Genomic DNA, 17278 nt, shown 5'->3' on the forward strand with positions numbered 1-17278 from the left:
GGGCATACCCTCCACCCCTGAGCTTAGCAAAATGAAGAGAGCTGGAAAAGCGGAACAGGCAGAGAGGAATGGCAAGATTTAGACACAGCCTGGCTGTGCAAATGAGAGAAAAGTGGGTGGGAGACTGCACCTGGGTTTTGAGGTCTAGACAGGAGTAATAGCGGCTCTCTCCAGTGGCTGAGGCAGGGGAGCAGGCACGGGCTTGGTTACAAGCCGAACTTTCTTCTGGAAGTGGTTTAGGGTAGGTTTTCCTGTCAGCCTTCTGCAGACTGCAAAGCGGGGAGAGAATAGTGTCTGGCACCCGCAAGAGGCTGTGAGCTGCGAGGGATGAATATGCATAGCAAAGAGATGCCACCGGGTTGAATTTTGCCCTGGTTGAACGGGAGTTGAAAGTTGGTTGCAGGCAATGGAGTCAGGCCACATCTTCTCTGTGTGTGTGTGTGTACTGGGAGTGCGGCTCAGGCACACATCTGAGAGCGGTTTTGCCGTGTGCTCCATGGCATGCTAGTCTCCCCTGTGCTTCTTTTGAATGATTCTTTCTTTTCCAGGTTGACAGGCGGCATCGTCACAGCCAAGGGGCTATCTAACCTGGTCCAGGCTTCGTCACATTGCCTCCAGCTTGAGGAAATAAAGTGAGTGTGTGGTGGCGACACCACTCAAATCAGCCGGTCATTCCTTGGGGGCCTGGGATACTGATGAGACAGTCTGTGTGCAGCTTGCAGGACAATCGGATACGGGACCTGGAGGTGAAGAGGGTGATGGATGTGTTTTCCAGAATGGAAAAGCTAAAGAAAATAGAGTGAGTAAAAATGACTTAAACCTATTTAGCATGGCGGGCATTGAGAAACCAAGCAGAGCATCTGAGAGGGTTTAGGTCCCCACCAGAGCAGAGTTGCTGGATGCCTGGGGTAGGGTCAGAAGTGCCACTGGGGGACATGTGGGGCAGTAGCCTGGGGTACAGATATTTCACAATGCAGATGGGGCTATGCTGGAGGTGGTGTGGCTCGGTTTGAGATCAACTCAGCTTCACATTTGCAGGCAGTTCCTGACCCACCTATTTAAAAACAGTCCCTAGGGAGCTCTACCACCACTGACACCTCTCTAGGAATTACAAGGCCTGTGCTCAACTTGGTGCATGGCACAACTTCTTCCTCTTCTTCTTCCTCACCTCTCTTCCCCTTTGTCAGGCTCAGATTGAGATGCTTCACCCCTGTATAAGAGAGGGTGGCTCCATTGCTGCCTTCCCAGCCTTTTCTTTAGCCACTTCCCTGGATTGAGACCCCTTTTTGATTAAAACTCCTTGCACAGGACTGACCACTAGGAAAACTCCCACGTAAATCTGCATCTCTTCAGGTGGAAAGAACCAGCCTGATCTGTGAAGGGATTTAAAGTCAGGAAGAGAGCAGGAGAGAAAGGTCCCTGAACAAAGGCAGTCCTCAGTTATTTAGGCTCACGAGGGGAAAAAGGCAACTTAGGAAACCAGTCTATGCAACTTATTTACCGTGTGTTTGCCTTTGAAAGGGCAGCAGGGGCAGCTCAAGCAGCAGCAGGCAGAGCAGAGCTGCTGCGAGTGTCACACTTTGCATTTCGGTGGCGGAGGAGTAGCCACAAAGCTGTGCTGCCCCTGCGGGAAGGCAAAGTCCGGCCAATCCCCAGCACTGCCTGCCCACCCCAGCTAATCAGGAGTGACTCTGCCTTTAAAGGTCTTACCCATTCCCCCACATGCAAGCTGGTGAACCCAAAAAACCTGCAGTCATTGCTGGACCCCATCCAGTAATTAACTGTTGGCCTTTCAGCGTGGTTAGAAGTGTTTAAAAGCTTGGCAGAAAGAAGGAGAAAAGGGGGAATGCACCTGCTCCTCTGCTCTGCTGGACACTGGGTAACAGATTCATGGAAATGCCGTCATGTCCCCAGTGAAGCGGTTTAGTATATGGAAAAGGTAGGAAGCCAGTGTAATTGTAAGCCTCATTGCTTCCCACGTTTCTCTTACACACACGCAGTGTTACTGTCGTGGATGATTCCTTTGCGGTCTGTGGGAATGGTGCTCCGTAGTCCTGAAAACAGGCACAGGATTTGTAGGAGCAAGACCTTATGTCTCATGTTGAGTGAAGTCCAACAAGTAAAGAAACAGCGTAAATGTGTGCTTAAAGAATAAATCCTCAGAGTTTGCTAGTATCATGGTTTCAGGGCTGTTTTAAATGTGCGGGTTTAGACCACTCTTCTTTAATATGCTGTACTTAAATTGCTTGATTTGTTACGGTAAGAATTTAATTTTGCAGTGTGGGTCAATTGTGTAGTCATAAGTGCATCCCTTACAATTTTGGTCAAAAATGGTTATTGATTCTTCTGTTGCACATATAGGAATTGTCTCCTTCTAAATTCATGGGAACTATAACTGAGAGGGAAAAACTGTGGTCTGATAGTGTCTTTGTTGGGTCTTAAATGCAAAATTCTAAAATTTTGGAGGAACCTGCTAGTTAAAAGCACGTGTGTGCTTCAGAGTGTTTGGGGTGTGAAGCGGAGTGCATTTGCATGACAGAGGAGTGTGCTGTTGGGTCCAGCAGCTGACGTTGTGTTCTCCTGGTATTCACAGTCTGAGCTACAACAATCTTTCCTTGAACGTTGTTCTCATCTTGGCAAAGGAAGTCGTCGCGTGTCAAAATGCTACTGAACTGCATGTCAGGTATCAGTATATGAGAGCGGTTAAAAACATGTGCTGTCTTTAAAAATGGACTCTGTTTTGCAGCTTAATTATTTAGTAAACAAAATCAATGGAAAAGGAGTTCTGCTCTTTTCTTCTGTTGTCTGATTGAAACAATTTGAATAAATTATATTATGGGCTTAGTGTTTATATTTTTTTTAATAGGTCATTTTATCCTTGGTTTAAAAATTGATTTGCAGTGTGTAATATCTCCTCATATGTAAGAGGATCTAAACTTGTTTTTTAAGCTCTGCAATGCACCAACTGGGCCACAGTTCTTTACTGGCCACCATAAATTTGCTATAAATCAGCTCGGTTTACTGAAAAGATATGAAATTAAGTAGCTGTATCTCAGTGTTCCTTTAAATTATGGGTTTTGATGCTTTCATAGGTCCAAAATGACAGAGAAGGGGGCAAATTTTTGAATCCTAACTCTTACAGTTGGCTTACGTTGCAAGTTTAACAGGCCAAATTAATCCTTGGTGTAACTCAAGGGAAGTCATACTGCATACAGCTTTTTCCCATTCTTCTTGCTGGAATGGAGTTTTTGGGAATACTGAACCTCCTTCCAGTAAACTGCTGGCCTTGCAAGAAAACACCCAACCCATTTCTGTTTAACTCTGTTATTCTCTGTGAGTGCTGCAGCCCCAATTCAGCATGTAGGGCATCCTGCTGCTTTTTGGCTTGCCTGTTAGAATGTGCTAGCACGGCAGATCAAGGCCCTCTTTAGCAGACAGCACAGCCTTGGTCCTTACTGAGCATCTCTACAAAAGAAATGTCATCCTCCCACCTGTGCCCTAACGTTGACTTGGATCTCCTTTTCAGGAAGGACACTGTGATAATATATTTTTCTGGCCAATCTGGAAAAGTCCCAAGGTGAGAATTTGCACTTGGTGTCATGCTTTATTTAAAGTTATGCTGATTCAAACCATCAGCTTGGTGTCACTGTAACCACCCCAGCAACAGAACTGGTTGAAGAAGGTAAACCAAAAGAGGAGGTCTTTGCACAGACCTACTGGCCAGGTCCACAAAGGCAGGGCCTTAGTGCCTCTGTAAGTCTGGAGTGGTGCATTTCTGTTGCAAAGCTGCTGATGCTGATGCAGTGGAGATTTGTGTATGGAGATAAGCAGAGCAGAAGACTCCGTTCTTTTTCTAGTTGGCTCCTATGTTCTCCCTGCTTGTGCACGCTTGTGAGGGAAGGGTGAATTTGACCCTAATTAAGAAACTTTGACAGTCTCTTGTTCCCTGATAGGAAACTCCCCTTGCCCTGTGTTGCGCAGTCCTCAGGGGACTTCACAGTTTTTCACAGGTATGTGTGAACTGGCTCTGCCAGGCCTTGAGTCAGCTAGAAACTGTTCCTGTCCAGATGCCTGAACAGCCGTCTTGTGCTGTTTTAAGACAGACTGAGGTTCTCTTGGTACAGGCGGATACACTTATCACCTCCTGTGGTGGTGCAGTCTCATGTCTGAGACAAAACAGCCTGAATCTTATCAATGCCTTTGAATGTGGGCTCAGCATCAAGTTGGTTCATATATGCAGTGAAATCCCACATGGACACCCCTTGTGCTGACTGCTCACACCTCCTGAGAGAGGTCTTTGGGCTCTTGAAAACCTTTCAACCATTGCATGGTAGGGCTGGGCAGGAGAAGGCAGACCCTGTGGTTTCTCCCTAAAAACTTCCAGAAAATACTAACCAGCTCCTAAGTCCTCAGATATTTTGTGAAGGCGTATTAAAGGCCAAATATTTTGCTTGTTTGCAGACCTTTGGATTTGAAAGTGGAAGAGAATAAGGAACATGTGACTCAGACTAGACATATGAAGTTATGGTAAGAGAGGGCATTGAAATTCCTGCTGGTTAATGTGATCCTCACATGACAGGTACCACAGAAAGACAAGAATATCAGCTGTGTTTGTCCTTAAGCACAAAGACTATTTCCACATAAGAAAACATCAGAAATAAACTTGAGTCAGTGAACTAAAAGAAATGTAAAAATCGCTGTCTGGCCATACTAGTGGCTTCATTTCCTTATTGTTGGGCTCTACAGCCCTGGAGAGGCAGAGGTTCTTTGGCCATCCACATGTTGCCATATATTCTTGTAGCTACCAAAGATGTGAGCCATATGTTTTTCTTTCTGGCCTGGCCTCCAGAAGAGACTCCTGGCTCTTCTCAAAATAGGAGAGCTTAGGCATGTTGCCTGAGCACACTGAAGTTGAGCAATGTCCCTCCCATGCCTCTTTCTCTTGTCCTCATGGCTCGGTGCAACAAGAACGATTATGTCCACCCCCTTCACGTGGATGGCAGTGCCAGGCGGCTCTGAAACCAGGCTTTGCACTCGCACAGCACTTTCCAAGTGCAGCCCTCCGCACTCCTTTTGCAGCAAGGAGCACGGAGAGCCAAAGCAATACGCCCAGGATTGTGTGGCAGAGCAGGGAGTAAAACCTCCATCTCCTGGCATTGGTCTGTGTGTCTTTGCCTGGAGAAAAGGATGCCACGAAAGCCTGGGGCCCGCCGTCCCCTCGCTGCTCATTGACCCTTCCTGTTCTCAGCTTGCAGGGTCGCAGCCTGTGTCCTCAGCATGTGCAGGAGATCGTTGCCATTCTCCAGAGCTGCCCCCATCTCTCAGAAGTGGAGTAAGTGCTCCATTTCCTTCCCGTTGTTATGCTACAGGTTGCGGGGGGGAGCAGGGGATGTGCTGTGGAGAGGCCGGCAGTGAGACATGGGGCCCGGCCCCAAGGAGGGATCCCAGAACTCTTTGTTAGGCTTCCTGGGATCCTGGTTGGGGATTTCTAGAGTGGTTCAGGAGATGGGTACCGAGTAACTGTGGGGTTGCTGTGACAGCTGCAGCCTCTGGCTCTCTGGGGCTGTAACGAGAGATGCCAGGCACAGAGCGGACCCTGCTCACGAAGCAGTGCAGCACATTGGAGCCAATGTGGAGCTGTGAGAGCTCTGGAGAATCCTGGGATCCTCTGAAGGGATGACAGATCGCTTGTGTGTTGTCCTTTTGTCTTCTAAGGCCATCCGGCACTTCTGGGAGAAGTGAGAGGAGGAAGACAAGGGATCCTCTCCCTACCCGTTGCAAGGAGTGCCAGCCCCACCAGGCCTTATTTGCCTACATATGGGGCCACTTAGATTTAGCTGTAGAGCTGTCCTTCTGGTTGGTCTGTACTGGCACAGGAATATCTGTTGCAAGGCAGTTCAGTCCAGCTTGTATCTTGGATTTAGCTACACCCAAAAGCCTAGCTTTCTAGCTCACTGATTTTAGTTGGGATCTGGAGATCTTTGTTGTCCAATGTTTTTTTTCCTTCCAGGAGGGCGGTAACCACCCACTCAAATGCTTTTTTGTTTCCTACTCCTTCCCAGGTTTTCTGAAGTAAGATGTTTCTGGGGCCTAAAACATGAGACATGTTGCCCTAGGGATAAAACTCTGTGTCCGAAGTTGCAGAGAGAAGTAGAGGAGACAGGGGGGATTGCTCTGGGAGAGAACAGCAGTCCAGGCAAGAAAACAATTGTAAGAGAGGGAAAGGAAGCAGATTTTGAGGGCTTTGTTATTTATACTGTTCAAAACAGTCCCTACTAACTGGAAAATGCCTCAGTTTATCAGGTAACAAGCTTGGAGATGAAGGCTGCAGCTGGTTGCTGAAATACCTCCCTTGGATATCAGTTTCGAAGCAGTTGGAGTAAGTGTTGCCTCATACAAAACCAGATTGCCCTTTTTTTTGAAGCTGGCACAGACCATGCAGAAGTGATGAGCAGAGATCAAAGTGACGAAGGCCTCGCCCAGAGCACTGCTGCAGGAGCAGCCCTGAGCACTCTCAAGGAAGGATGAGTCCCACCCTGCGAGACTGTTCAGGCTGAAGTTGCTCACGTGCTCAGAGCATCACATGCAGAAGCTGGTCTGAATGCATCTGAAGTGCTAAAGCACCCTTCCGTTAAAACCCCTTTCTCTGAAATAGTGGTCTGTTTTCCATCAAGACACTTTTGAGATGAAGTGGGTTCAAGCATGCAGCATATTAATGGCCACTTCCATCAGTATGGTCCTTCCTTGAACTTACGGCATGTGCGATTTCGGTGACCAGCTATTTGTCTTTTTTCTGTTTCTCAGTCTCAGTCAAAACCACCTTTCTGTTGATGGCATTTGCAGTTTGTTGGAGTCAGTAAATGCCTGCCGGAAGATAAAGGAGGTAGAAGTCAGGTGAGTCTTGAAGAATCATTTTTGAAGCTAACCTCAATATACAAGTCTGAGAGTTAGGTTCTGAGATTTGTGCTAAACCACCTCAGAAGTGCGTGGGTGAAGACCATGCACACAGATAGTTGCTAGCACTTACACATGGTGATTTGTTACATTGCTGTAAGTTAACTCTATCTGAACCATGAACCAGGAAAATTTGAGAGAGCCCAGGGTACAGGACTGCACATCCTTTCATGCATGGGGACAGTTTTAGACTCTTTCCTTCTCTCTGCCCTGAGAAGTTTTGGAGAGAGGTTCTCTGTGGAGCATAAGAACTGGTGATATCTCCTGAAGTGGAGTGGAAGTTCTCCTCCTATAACTTTCCATTGGAAACATTGGGGTTTCCAATTGGTTTCCAACATTGGTTTCCATTGGGGTTGTTTTCAGGTGAAACAGTTTTGTCTGCACCTTCTCTTTGAATGGTTCTGAGAAACTGAGTCATCTGATACTAGATAAAGTGATCTACTCAGGATTTAAAACTAATGGCATGATCTTTTGCTTGCTTTGGGAATATTTGAAGTGATTGATGGCAACAAAGAGTTTTGAAGAGATCTCCAGCAAAATCAAGCATTCATAAAACATGAATTCATCTAAATAACCAAAATGTGATGTTGATTAACTTCTCTTCCTTCTCTTCCTCCCTCAGCCTTTGGCATAAGACTGCAATCCTGAGGTTTACAGGAGACAGAGAATCTGCTTCTCCTCATCCCAGGTAGAGAATGTTTGGACAGATGTTTTTTCCTCAGCATCCTATTTAGGTCTCATAACCTGAGAGCCAAAGGATAATGACTCATCTCACAGCAATTCTTGCCTTTTGTCCTCCACTGAATCTAAAGGTAGTACTTTCTCCTGGTTTTCTTGGTCATTTTGGAAGTTTTTGACTAGCTTCTGTAGTATTTGATTTTGTTTTATGGCTCTAGAGCATGTTTCACCAATAGCATCCTAAACAAAGCAGGGTTTTTAATGACAGCTGTGCTATCCGATAACAGTGAATAGTAAAGAAAAACAAACCCCCAAACCAGATTCGCAACAGATTCACAGATCCCTGCATATTTAGAAGAATCTAGTTCAGTACACTATGCATTCTGGGTTATGGTACTCCTAACTCAAAATAAGTTTGAGGCTTTATTTTTCCCCTCAGAAAATCATGAGTCAAAACAGCTCAGTCCAGCTTTTTGATTCTGAAATGGTCCCCTGATGCTTGTGGGAGCCATAGGCTTGTTTATTTATGCTCTTGTTCTCCATGGACTGAAACCATTGTAAAATAGCAATTCCCATGATACACCTGCATCTGACCTCTCAGCCAGGGAGGAAGAGCAGGGCTATCACAGCATGCAACCCAGTTGTTGTGCCCATGTTTGGAGGAGAACGACAGCCTGAGGCACACGACCTGTGACTCTTTTAAGGTACCAGATAACATTTCAAACCCAGGTATTTTGTGATTTGGAGGTTGCATTTATTCATGAGCAACCAGAGTTTTTCTGCAGACGTGGATGCTATTCACAAAACATGTTTAGGCAAAAGCTGAATTCTCCATCAAACTGAAACCAGATGGGAAATCTGTCTTTCTTTCCCTTCTCACCCAGTTGCCTGTACTCTCAAGTATTTGGTTAATCCCTGGGAAGATTTGGCAAGATAGGAGTGTGGACTAGAGCCATGTGAGCCCCAGGGATCTCCCAAATTGCTGAAGTGTAAGAAATTTGCCCTTAATTTGTTCTGCTTTTGCGCTCACCTACTAGGGGAGACCCAGTGTTCTCTACTGGTGACCAGGCAGATGAAGAGGAAAACCAGACACCTGCTGCTTCAAAAAGAATAAGGTAATTTGACAAATTTTCATGTATTACCAATCTCTGGATCCTACAGCTGATGAAACCAGCGTATCCAAGTGATTCCAAGTTGAATGATGAATCACAGAGGGCTGGTAAAGACCCCCTCAGTCAGCTGTTTGTCACGGTGTTCACAGTCCCGGCTTGCGGCACAGTAAGCTCTGTGGTTAGCATTTGTGGTCTCCTACAAGACTCTGGGTTACGGTCTCTTGCTTGCAGCATGGTGACTGTGTGGTTAGTGAATCAGCTCCTATATCAGAGTGGGGAGAGCTGGTAGTGACAGAGCTCACAGTGTTGGAGGGGTTTGCTGCTGTTCTTTGGAAGTGCGTCCTGAGCTGGACCCACATTTGGATGCCCATCAGATTATGCTGCAGCTATAGCTCAGAGTGTGCCCAGCTGTTTTTTTAGGCTGCAGAGAGGAATGAAAACATTGTGCCTAAAGCCTTTTAACCAGGATGCTGAGGACTGGGTTCTTTGTGCCACAGGTTTCCTTTGAGATTTAGTGCATCTCTTTACTCTCCTCTTGCAGATAAGAGCCTGAAGCACAGGTTATCAGTTTTTGCAGCCAAGAAAAGCAAGGTGTTTCAAGGGAATTATTAATTTCACAAATTTTACACCATCTCCTGATTTATTATCTGGCTTTTTGAAGGAGTGAGGTTTACAGTCTTTGCAAACTTGCAGTCCTGGACCACTGATTTCTCTTTTCCTCCTAGACTGACTGACAGTCATTTTCAAGTCAGCGACCTGGAGAAGCTGTGTGCAGTCCTGAAGGAATGTAGCAATATCTCAGAGCTGGAGTGAGTCCTTTACCCTTATGGTCTATATTTGCCATTTGTTGGGATATTGTGAAAATGCCATTTGCCTGTCCTGCAGTGTTCTCCAGAGAGGGTGGTAGAGACATAGCCTTATGAAAGATGGGTTTTTTACATCCTTTGCCATGGAGACATACAGTTCTAGTGCTTTCTTAGGGCAAAGATGACAGGTTATAAATCCAGAAAGGGACTATCTGATCATGTAGCCTGACTTCAGGTATTACACAAGCCTTGCCGTGTAATTTTTGCATTTGGGAACAAAGCCGTAGGGGATGAAGAATCCTACCCAAACTGGGGGTGGGAGTCTGTGCTCTGCTAGTGATCCCACACCACACACTGTGTGCAAGGACCTTCCGCACCAAAGTTTTTGCCTCTGCAAGGGCTACTTAGGAGGAATCATTCAGTTTGTTAACACCCAGAGGTCAGCAGACCCAGCACTGATGAAGAGATGTCCATCATGCTAGCGACACACACTCCTACCTAGATCTGGAGGGCAAAACAAGGAGCAGCACAATCATGTAGTCTGTGTAACAGCCTTGGGGGCTGGCTATTCCCATAAGCCTGGCAGTCTGTGAGAGGGATTTTTAGCCTTTGTTCTTTAACCTCTTGAGCTGATGTGGGCACATAGCCCATTTTAATCCTTAGGCGCTAATATCATCCGTCTGAGGGATTCCTTCTCTGGGACTACTGCCTGCTCTTCTGTTGGGCCTGTCCAGGCTGATCATTTCTCAGACTTGTGGCCTCCTGATCCCTGGTAACTGCATGAAGAAGCACTCTCAGACCAGAGGGGTCACTATGTGAGGAAAGGAGGAGCCCTGAGCTAGGATTTTAGCTCTCTTGTGTTGGTGTAACTCCAGCCCCAAGATTCCCTGTAGGTTTTAGTTCTCAGAGGAGAAGGGGAAGTGTGCATGTTATTTGAACTAGGGTGCCAATGTTCTGTTTTCAGAGGTCTTGATACTAAGAGCTGTCTTTGGTCTATTTGGTTTTTTTTCCCCTATAAAAATTAAATACCTTCCTTTAAATCCTAGCCTATCAAATACAGCTCTGGGAGACAACGGCCTTTGGCAGCTGTTTCAGTTCCTCCCGAGTTTGAAAATGTTACGTTCACTCAAGTAAGTAGCTCCTGTTTCTCCTTGCTTATAGATAGGTTTTTGTAGGAGTATTGGTTGTAGAAACACAGTCCAGGTTTGGGAAGGGCTGTTCAGGATCAAGTGTAGCATCTGATACAGACATTATATTCTGTGTTTTGTTAAGGGTAGATCCACTGTGCTGTCTGGTCTTTCCTTATCTCTGGTCCAGGACAGATTGATTGCACTTGAAACTTCACTGAGATCAGTGCCTGAGAGGCTGTGCACTCAGTACTCTGAAGGAGACATGTGGTCTTGTGGGAAGGTGTTGCCTGGTTTCTAAAACAGGCTGAGATCTTTAACAGGCCACCAAATTTTTCCTCTCCTCATTCCATATGAGGTGGGTGAGAAGAGCAGACTTTCATCTCACAGGACTGGGCATCTTTGGAAGATAAATGCTGGGGAGCTCCAGCTTCAGCAGTGAGATCTGAATTCTGCCCTGGTCATGGCTTATATTTTTGAGTATTTTGCCTGGCACTCCCATTACAAATGCACTGTACAAGAGGCTGGGTTAAGAGTTGTAGCATCGTTCTTCTCTATCGAAAGAGATACTTATTGCTACTGTTTGATTATTGAACTGTTCTCAAACCAAGACTGCTCCTATGCAGTTACTGGTAGTTTCCAGCTTCTCCTCACTTCAGTGCCATAAAACACACTGCTGCCGTTCACCTGGGTTTTTCCCTCCAGCATCATGCAAGCCACCTGCTGTCACACTAGATACTGTGATAGACCTAATAGACCTGAGTCTGATCTTCATTACTGTGGGTTTTGTACTGCCATGATTGCACGGGCAGCCAAAGAGTTGTTCTTGCCTTGCATCAGAGTAAGGTAGGAAGAACTCTCAAAGCGATGCCTGTATTTAACACACACTGGAATGAGTTGTGTGGGCAGAACTGCAGTTGGAAACAGGAACGGCAAGGTGACAGAGAAGCAGCCTCTGAGTGTTGGACAAGGATCTCTATTTTAATCTGGTGACTCTGTGTAAATTGCTAATAGTTTTGCTTCCAGCAGCTGATTTCATCTCTCCTTCTTCTAGGCTGAATGACAATCAGATCTCTCTGAACTCGGTGTTTTCCTTAGCTCATTCCTTATCTACACTGAAACACATTAAAACAATGAACCTCAGGTATGGCTGGGAGTTTTTTTCCTATGGTTCTGTGCTATTTAAGACTGAAGGACCTGGTTTTCAGGGAATGATACAGGAGTGTTTGTTTGTCTTCAAACTCTGTGCTAATTATGTTCTCTTCCGGTTACAGCTTAGGACACACGCAGGTGGTTCATATAACCTTTTGGGAAAGAATCAGGTAAAATTGTACCCACTGAATTGTCTAAGCCTTTCAAGCTCCTCATCACCAGACCTTATGTAGATGGTGATGTGTGAGTCCCTGAGGTGTCCCAATAAAAGAGCCATTTGGCTCTGAGCTCCAGTCAGGGTGGTGGAAGCAGGGAGTAGCAGGGCGATGCTTTTGGGGGTGACTGACAGCAGTTTGAGGGTATGGAGCAGACTGTAGTGTCCTGGTGCTGACTGGGTCTATGGTCATGGATGCAGAGCTCTCTGGACTCTGGGAGAGACACAGTAAGACCCTTTCTGTTCTGGGGACAACGGGACCCTAATTCTGGCAGGTGAAGAAGGGAGGTGGACTGGAGCATGAGGCCACTGCCACCACCTCCCCAAGCTGCAGGATGGGGAGTCTGCTAAATGGGGGCAATAACATCAGCACAGCTGATGGGGGGAAACCATTCTTTCCCCAGAGTCAGAAGTACCAGCAGATCCAGAAGAAGTTTCCTGGCGCATCCCAAGCCTGTAGCAAATGGCCAGTGCTTTCGGTATGGCAACCCCAGCTTCCTTTTGTCACCCAGGAGTGTGAGGAGAGATGGCTGTGGGGTCTGTATCTTTAGCTTAACATGTGGGACTCAACGTGTCTCTCCAGCTCTGTCTCCTCAAAGAGCTGCTCGGTGCCCTGTCTACCTTCGGAGGCAGATTCAGCTCTCTTGGAAAGCAGATGTTTCTTTCCTCTGTGCATAACCCATCATGACTGATGGAGCAGGCACAGAAATGGGAGGGGGAGGTGACACATATTCCACATGGAGACACTTCTGGAAAAGGTCTATGTTTAAAATCTATCCTTTCCATTCCCTCCCCTACTGAAACTGGTCAGGGAGGCCAATCCCCAAAATAACACTTGATTACAAGGAAGAAGGTCTTGGCTGGTATAATTTGGTAAAGCCTTCCAGGCCAGCTGCCATCATTCCTGTCCCTACTGTTTGTGCTGTGTGGCCACTGGAGAGACAGAGTCATATTCCAGAGGCAGTTGGGTGAATAATACACCCTCCTGGGGTAGACTTGGGACATCCACTGCTACGAGTGTTTATATTAAAATAAAAAGTGCACCTTCTGCTTGGCCAAGCTCTTAGACGTTGTCTTGCTTTCCTGTGGGGGAGGCTGCCACCTGTAATTAATGAGATACAGACCTGGCTGGCTGTTGCACTCATCCCATGGAGACCTGCCAGGCTTTGTCACCCTGGGAGGTTTTTCCGATTTCCTTTTTGGAGAAGGATAGAGGAGGCACCATCCTCAGCCTTGCTCCAGGAAAGCTGAGATGGTACTGAGCGGGGGAGGATGCTGTCCAGTCTCTAGAGGCAATTTAAGTACTTGTGATGTGGCTCCAGGGAGGCAACACCCAAGTAATGCAGTATTTTGGGGTGGGGGTGGGAGGGAGTGTTGCCATAGCATGGTCGTGGGAAGTGTTCAGCTCCTGAGCGCTTCGTTTGCTTCAGTCTCAGGGACTGCGCAATGGGTCCTGAGGACGTGACCAGGCTGTGCCAGAGCCTGGCTGAATGTACCCAGCTGACAGAAATTGAGTAAGTGCTACGCAGTCAGCAACCGCGTTTGTCTATCTGTCTGTCTGTCTTCCCAGCCCACAGATGCGGAGACAGTAGTCAGGTAAGCAGCAGATGGGAATCAGCATCACTCTGCTGTCCTCAGTTGACCTGTACCTACAGCTGAGGAGCAGGTGGAGGAAGCCAGGCTGCGTGTAACAGTGTGCAAGGAATGGGCAAGTGAGATCTGTTTTTCCCAGGCAGAGTCCAGGGCAGGACAGGGAAATGTCTTCTCCCAGCAGGGCTGCTTTCTCAGACTGCTAGCTGGAAGACAGCATTCAGAGCAGGCCCTGTGCAGCATATGGGACCTCTGAGCTGGCCCACCACAGCCTCCTAGAAACACCCCAAGACTTCACCCAGAGGTTTAGATAAATCCACACCTTGCACTGTCCTCTCTGTTTCAGACAGATTTTGGCCTTTTCTAAGTCTGTCATGTCTGTGTATAAACACCCCAGAAAACGTGCTCTCCTACTCTTCCTCAGTCATATGGTGAAGCACAGCTACTACCAGCTAGTCCTTGAGATCCTGGCTTGCAATATAGCCAGAGTGAGAGCACCTTGTCCGGTAAGCCATGAACCAAACTCCTGAAGAGCTGGTCACCCTGCAGACAGGAGCCTGGTGCCAAGAAAATTAAAAGAATATTGCTCGAACAAAAATTAAATAGTAACAAATAGCATGATACCAGTATTGCATGCAGGAAATACATCAGTAGCATAGTTTTATAAACTTACACTAACAGAAAAGTGAAACTTAAAACTGGAATTTTGACTGGTTATGAAAAAACGCTTACAAGGGCCAGTCTCTTTAGTCATAAGGACTAAATCTGGCTCCACTTTCAGCGCATTTCTGGACATGCCCTTGTTTCAGCATTTGCCCAAGACTCACCCATGCACATGTGTGTGTGTCCATATAGATTTTACAGAAATACTTACAGATTGTCCCAGCATCTCTTGGAACTTGTTTTCTTCCCTGTTTTGCAGGCTGTCTGGAAATTCATTGAATGACCAGTGCATTGTGAGATTACTGACCTTCCTGCCCTATCTCTGTCGTCTGACACTACTGAGGTAATGTTTGGGGTCCCTGCTTTGATTGTTCCCCTGAACCATTGGTCTGGAAAGTGCTAATATCACAGTGTGTCTTATGAGCAATAATCAGTCTTTGTAGATTAACGAGCAAGGCAAAGAAAACTCCGGCTCCCTCAAACTCTTTCACACCTGTACCTGTCTTGTTTCTAGAACCAAAGCAGCGCTGAGCCTTTTTTCTTTAATGACACATAGAGGGGAGAAAAAGGACAGGAGGCAAAATGCCCACCCCAGGCCCAGCATCCCTGCTAACCCTCACTCAGGTCCCATGGAACATCACTTCCAGAATCTGTAACAGATGTAGGACTTGTCTGTGAAGATGCAATAACAACACACAGACAGAGCACCTGTGTGTGGCCAGCATCCCATGGCTCTGCCCCCGCAGGCATCTGGCATCCTGCCCTGCTCAACGCCAAGTGTTTCCTAGCAGCACGTCAGCTATTTAGGCTTGGAATTAGGCATCCACCCAGAGGTGCAGTCAGGGCTGGGGCAGCCCCACCACTGGGGCAAAAAGCACAGAAGGAGCTTGGTCGTCTCCTGCAAGGGATTATAGTGTGGAGGAGCTGCCATCTTGAGAGACTGAATTCACTCACTTGAGAGGTTCTTTTCAATGCGATGCAATTGCCTGCCCTTCACCACCCCAAGAGGAGGTGTTCAGGGTAAACCCTTGGTCTGTGCTCTCTTGTTAGTCCAAGCAGATGAAGAAGTGCTTGCAGAGGGTGATCTAGCACAACTGAGCCAAGGTTTCAGCTGAGATCTGAAACTCTCCCTGGGGATGTCTTGCCCTCTTTGTTGATACAGAGGGAACCCCACGCTCCAAACTTCAGATCCTCACTCAGTGATCTTGAATTAAATGGGATGGATCCAGGCTTTTGCATGTCAGAGTAAGCAATGGGAGAATCAGACCCTATGTATAGGAGCCATTCTTCCTGGGAGCTGATTTCATTCTTCTTTCTTTCTACTCCTTTCCAGTATTAGGAACAATAACTTTTCTCCATGTTGCACTGTCTTACTGGTCAACTCCATCAATCTCTGTGAGCGAATCACAAAGGTAGAAGTGAGGTAAGACACTCAGACTGTTTGTAGCCCAGCTGCTCAGCTCTGAAGGAAATACAAAGCTTGTCTTCTTTGAAAAACGTGGCTGAAGGACTGTCTTTGTGTTTGCTGCAGGTCAAGTGAAAATGCTTTTTTGCATTTTGGAACAAGCATGGAAAGCAAAGAGACATCCTGCAGGTACTGGCATGCAACACTTCATTATAAATTCACTTATTTTAACTAGGTTTGAAATACTAGTGCAAGTAGATAAACCTTGTGGTTGTATGAAGACATGTGGGCTGGTAATCAAAGAACTAGGACTAGTAACCAGGGTTCTAGGGCTCAATTCAGCTGCCTAAATGCAAGTCTTAGTACCATTTAAGATGCCATGGGATAGAAGAGGCCCATAACTTAAGTGGCAGTTAGACTACGCCTGGTCATCATGAATGGCATCAGATCCCACTGCACAGGCAACTGAATTGAGCTCTATCTGTCATTTTCCTCATGTTCCTCAAATTTTGGGTGATCAACTCCAGGTGAGCATCGGCGTGATGTGTATGTGTTATGCATCTGCAACCTCTATGGGAGTGATGGTTGCTTGCTGTCCCTGTATAAAGAAGGCTGTCTCCAGTTAGCCACCCAGGCAATAAAAGGTTTCTTTCTGACCTGTAACATTGGGTTGATCATTACAAACTTCATGGACGTGGTGTGAGAAACATCTAACACTGACAAAGCTAAGGACATTCATCTCAGCAGAGGGATCAGGTGTTCAGCTTCAAAGACCCAAGTGTTGCACAGAGACTGGTATAAAAAAGCAGCTGCTGATGGGTGGCTATCAGTGCTCATGCTGAGCGTGGTTGCTGGGCATACTGTAACACTCCTGTTGTCTTTTACACAGACTGATTGACTGCGCCATCGGTCAAGAACAGATAGATGAGCTCTGCAGAGTCCTGGAGCAGCATGGGTGGCTAGCAGAAGTAGAGTAAGTGGGGCTTGTGTTCCTGTGACCTTGAACAGGAGTCACTGAGGGAGAGCTGAGTCTGTGTGGTTCAGCATTGCCCTGGGTTTCTCAGCCTATCTGTGTGTGCCAGTGTGCTGTCTCAAAATATTTGGAAACAGAAGATAATTAGTAATCACACAGCTCCTCTACATGTATTTTGAGAGGACTTGAGCTTGTATGGGACAGCATCTTTGGGATTTTCACTCAGTGGCTGTTTTGATGTATTTCATGCTGTGGCTTCATCTGAGAGTTACCTCTCTGGAGCTCGTGTTTGTAGGGCAGTGGCTTGTATTAGACAGAACTGTAATGTCTGGGCTGGGATTTAAGCCCAGGAAGTTTATCTTTTTCCTCAGAAGCTTCTTACAGGAGCATTATTGCTTTATAGGCTGAGTTTCAGTTTGTCACCTTGTTCTTCTGCCTTTCAGTCTTTCTAGGAATCATCTGGGAGATGAAGGCCTGAGGTGCCTCTTGGATCACTTGCATCAGGCACCCATTACCTGTTCCCTCAAGTAAGAAAATGCACTGTGAATCTGAGTATTCAGGGAATTTCTTGAGCCCTTTCTAGAGCAGGATGCCCCAGGGGAGC

The 17278-nt window shown here is 46.6% G+C and overlaps 1 protein-coding gene across 4 annotated transcripts in view; it reads left to right on the plus strand.

The window, feature by feature from the left end:
- NLRC5 (NLR family CARD domain containing 5) overlaps positions 1–17278 on the plus strand; it is a 56884-nt gene that overhangs the window by 20447 nt on the left and 19159 nt on the right. For 3 of the 4 annotated variants that reach the window (XM_067302758.1, XM_067302757.1, XM_067302760.1), the window contains exons 8-29: positions 549–632; positions 716–799; positions 2594–2683; positions 3527–3577; positions 3954–4010; positions 4462–4527; positions 5249–5332; positions 6296–6379; positions 6805–6894; positions 7577–7642; positions 8670–8747; positions 9470–9553; positions 10597–10680; positions 11732–11821; positions 11952–11999; positions 12448–12522; positions 13474–13557; positions 14556–14639; positions 15630–15719; positions 15828–15890; positions 16591–16674; positions 17118–17201. In XM_067302758.1, coding sequence (XP_067158859.1) covers positions 549–632; positions 716–799; positions 2594–2683; positions 3527–3577; positions 3954–4010; positions 4462–4527; positions 5249–5332; positions 6296–6379; positions 6805–6894; positions 7577–7642; positions 8670–8747; positions 9470–9553; positions 10597–10680; positions 11732–11821; positions 11952–11999; positions 12448–12522; positions 13474–13557; positions 14556–14639; positions 15630–15719; positions 15828–15890; positions 16591–16674; positions 17118–17201 — 1704 coding nt within the window. The remainder of the gene's footprint in view (positions 1–548; positions 633–715; positions 800–2593; positions 2684–3526; positions 3578–3953; positions 4011–4461; positions 4528–5248; positions 5333–6295; positions 6380–6804; positions 6895–7576; positions 7643–8669; positions 8748–9469; positions 9554–10596; positions 10681–11731; positions 11822–11951; positions 12000–12447; positions 12523–13473; positions 13558–14555; positions 14640–15629; positions 15720–15827; positions 15891–16590; positions 16675–17117; positions 17202–17278) is intronic. The other variant, XM_067302759.1, reaches the window with a different exon arrangement.

This window comes from Apteryx mantelli, chromosome 10, assembly GCF_036417845.1.
Source record: "Apteryx mantelli isolate bAptMan1 chromosome 10, bAptMan1.hap1, whole genome shotgun sequence".
Classification (NCBI taxonomy): domain Eukaryota; kingdom Metazoa; phylum Chordata; class Aves; order Apterygiformes; family Apterygidae; genus Apteryx; species Apteryx mantelli.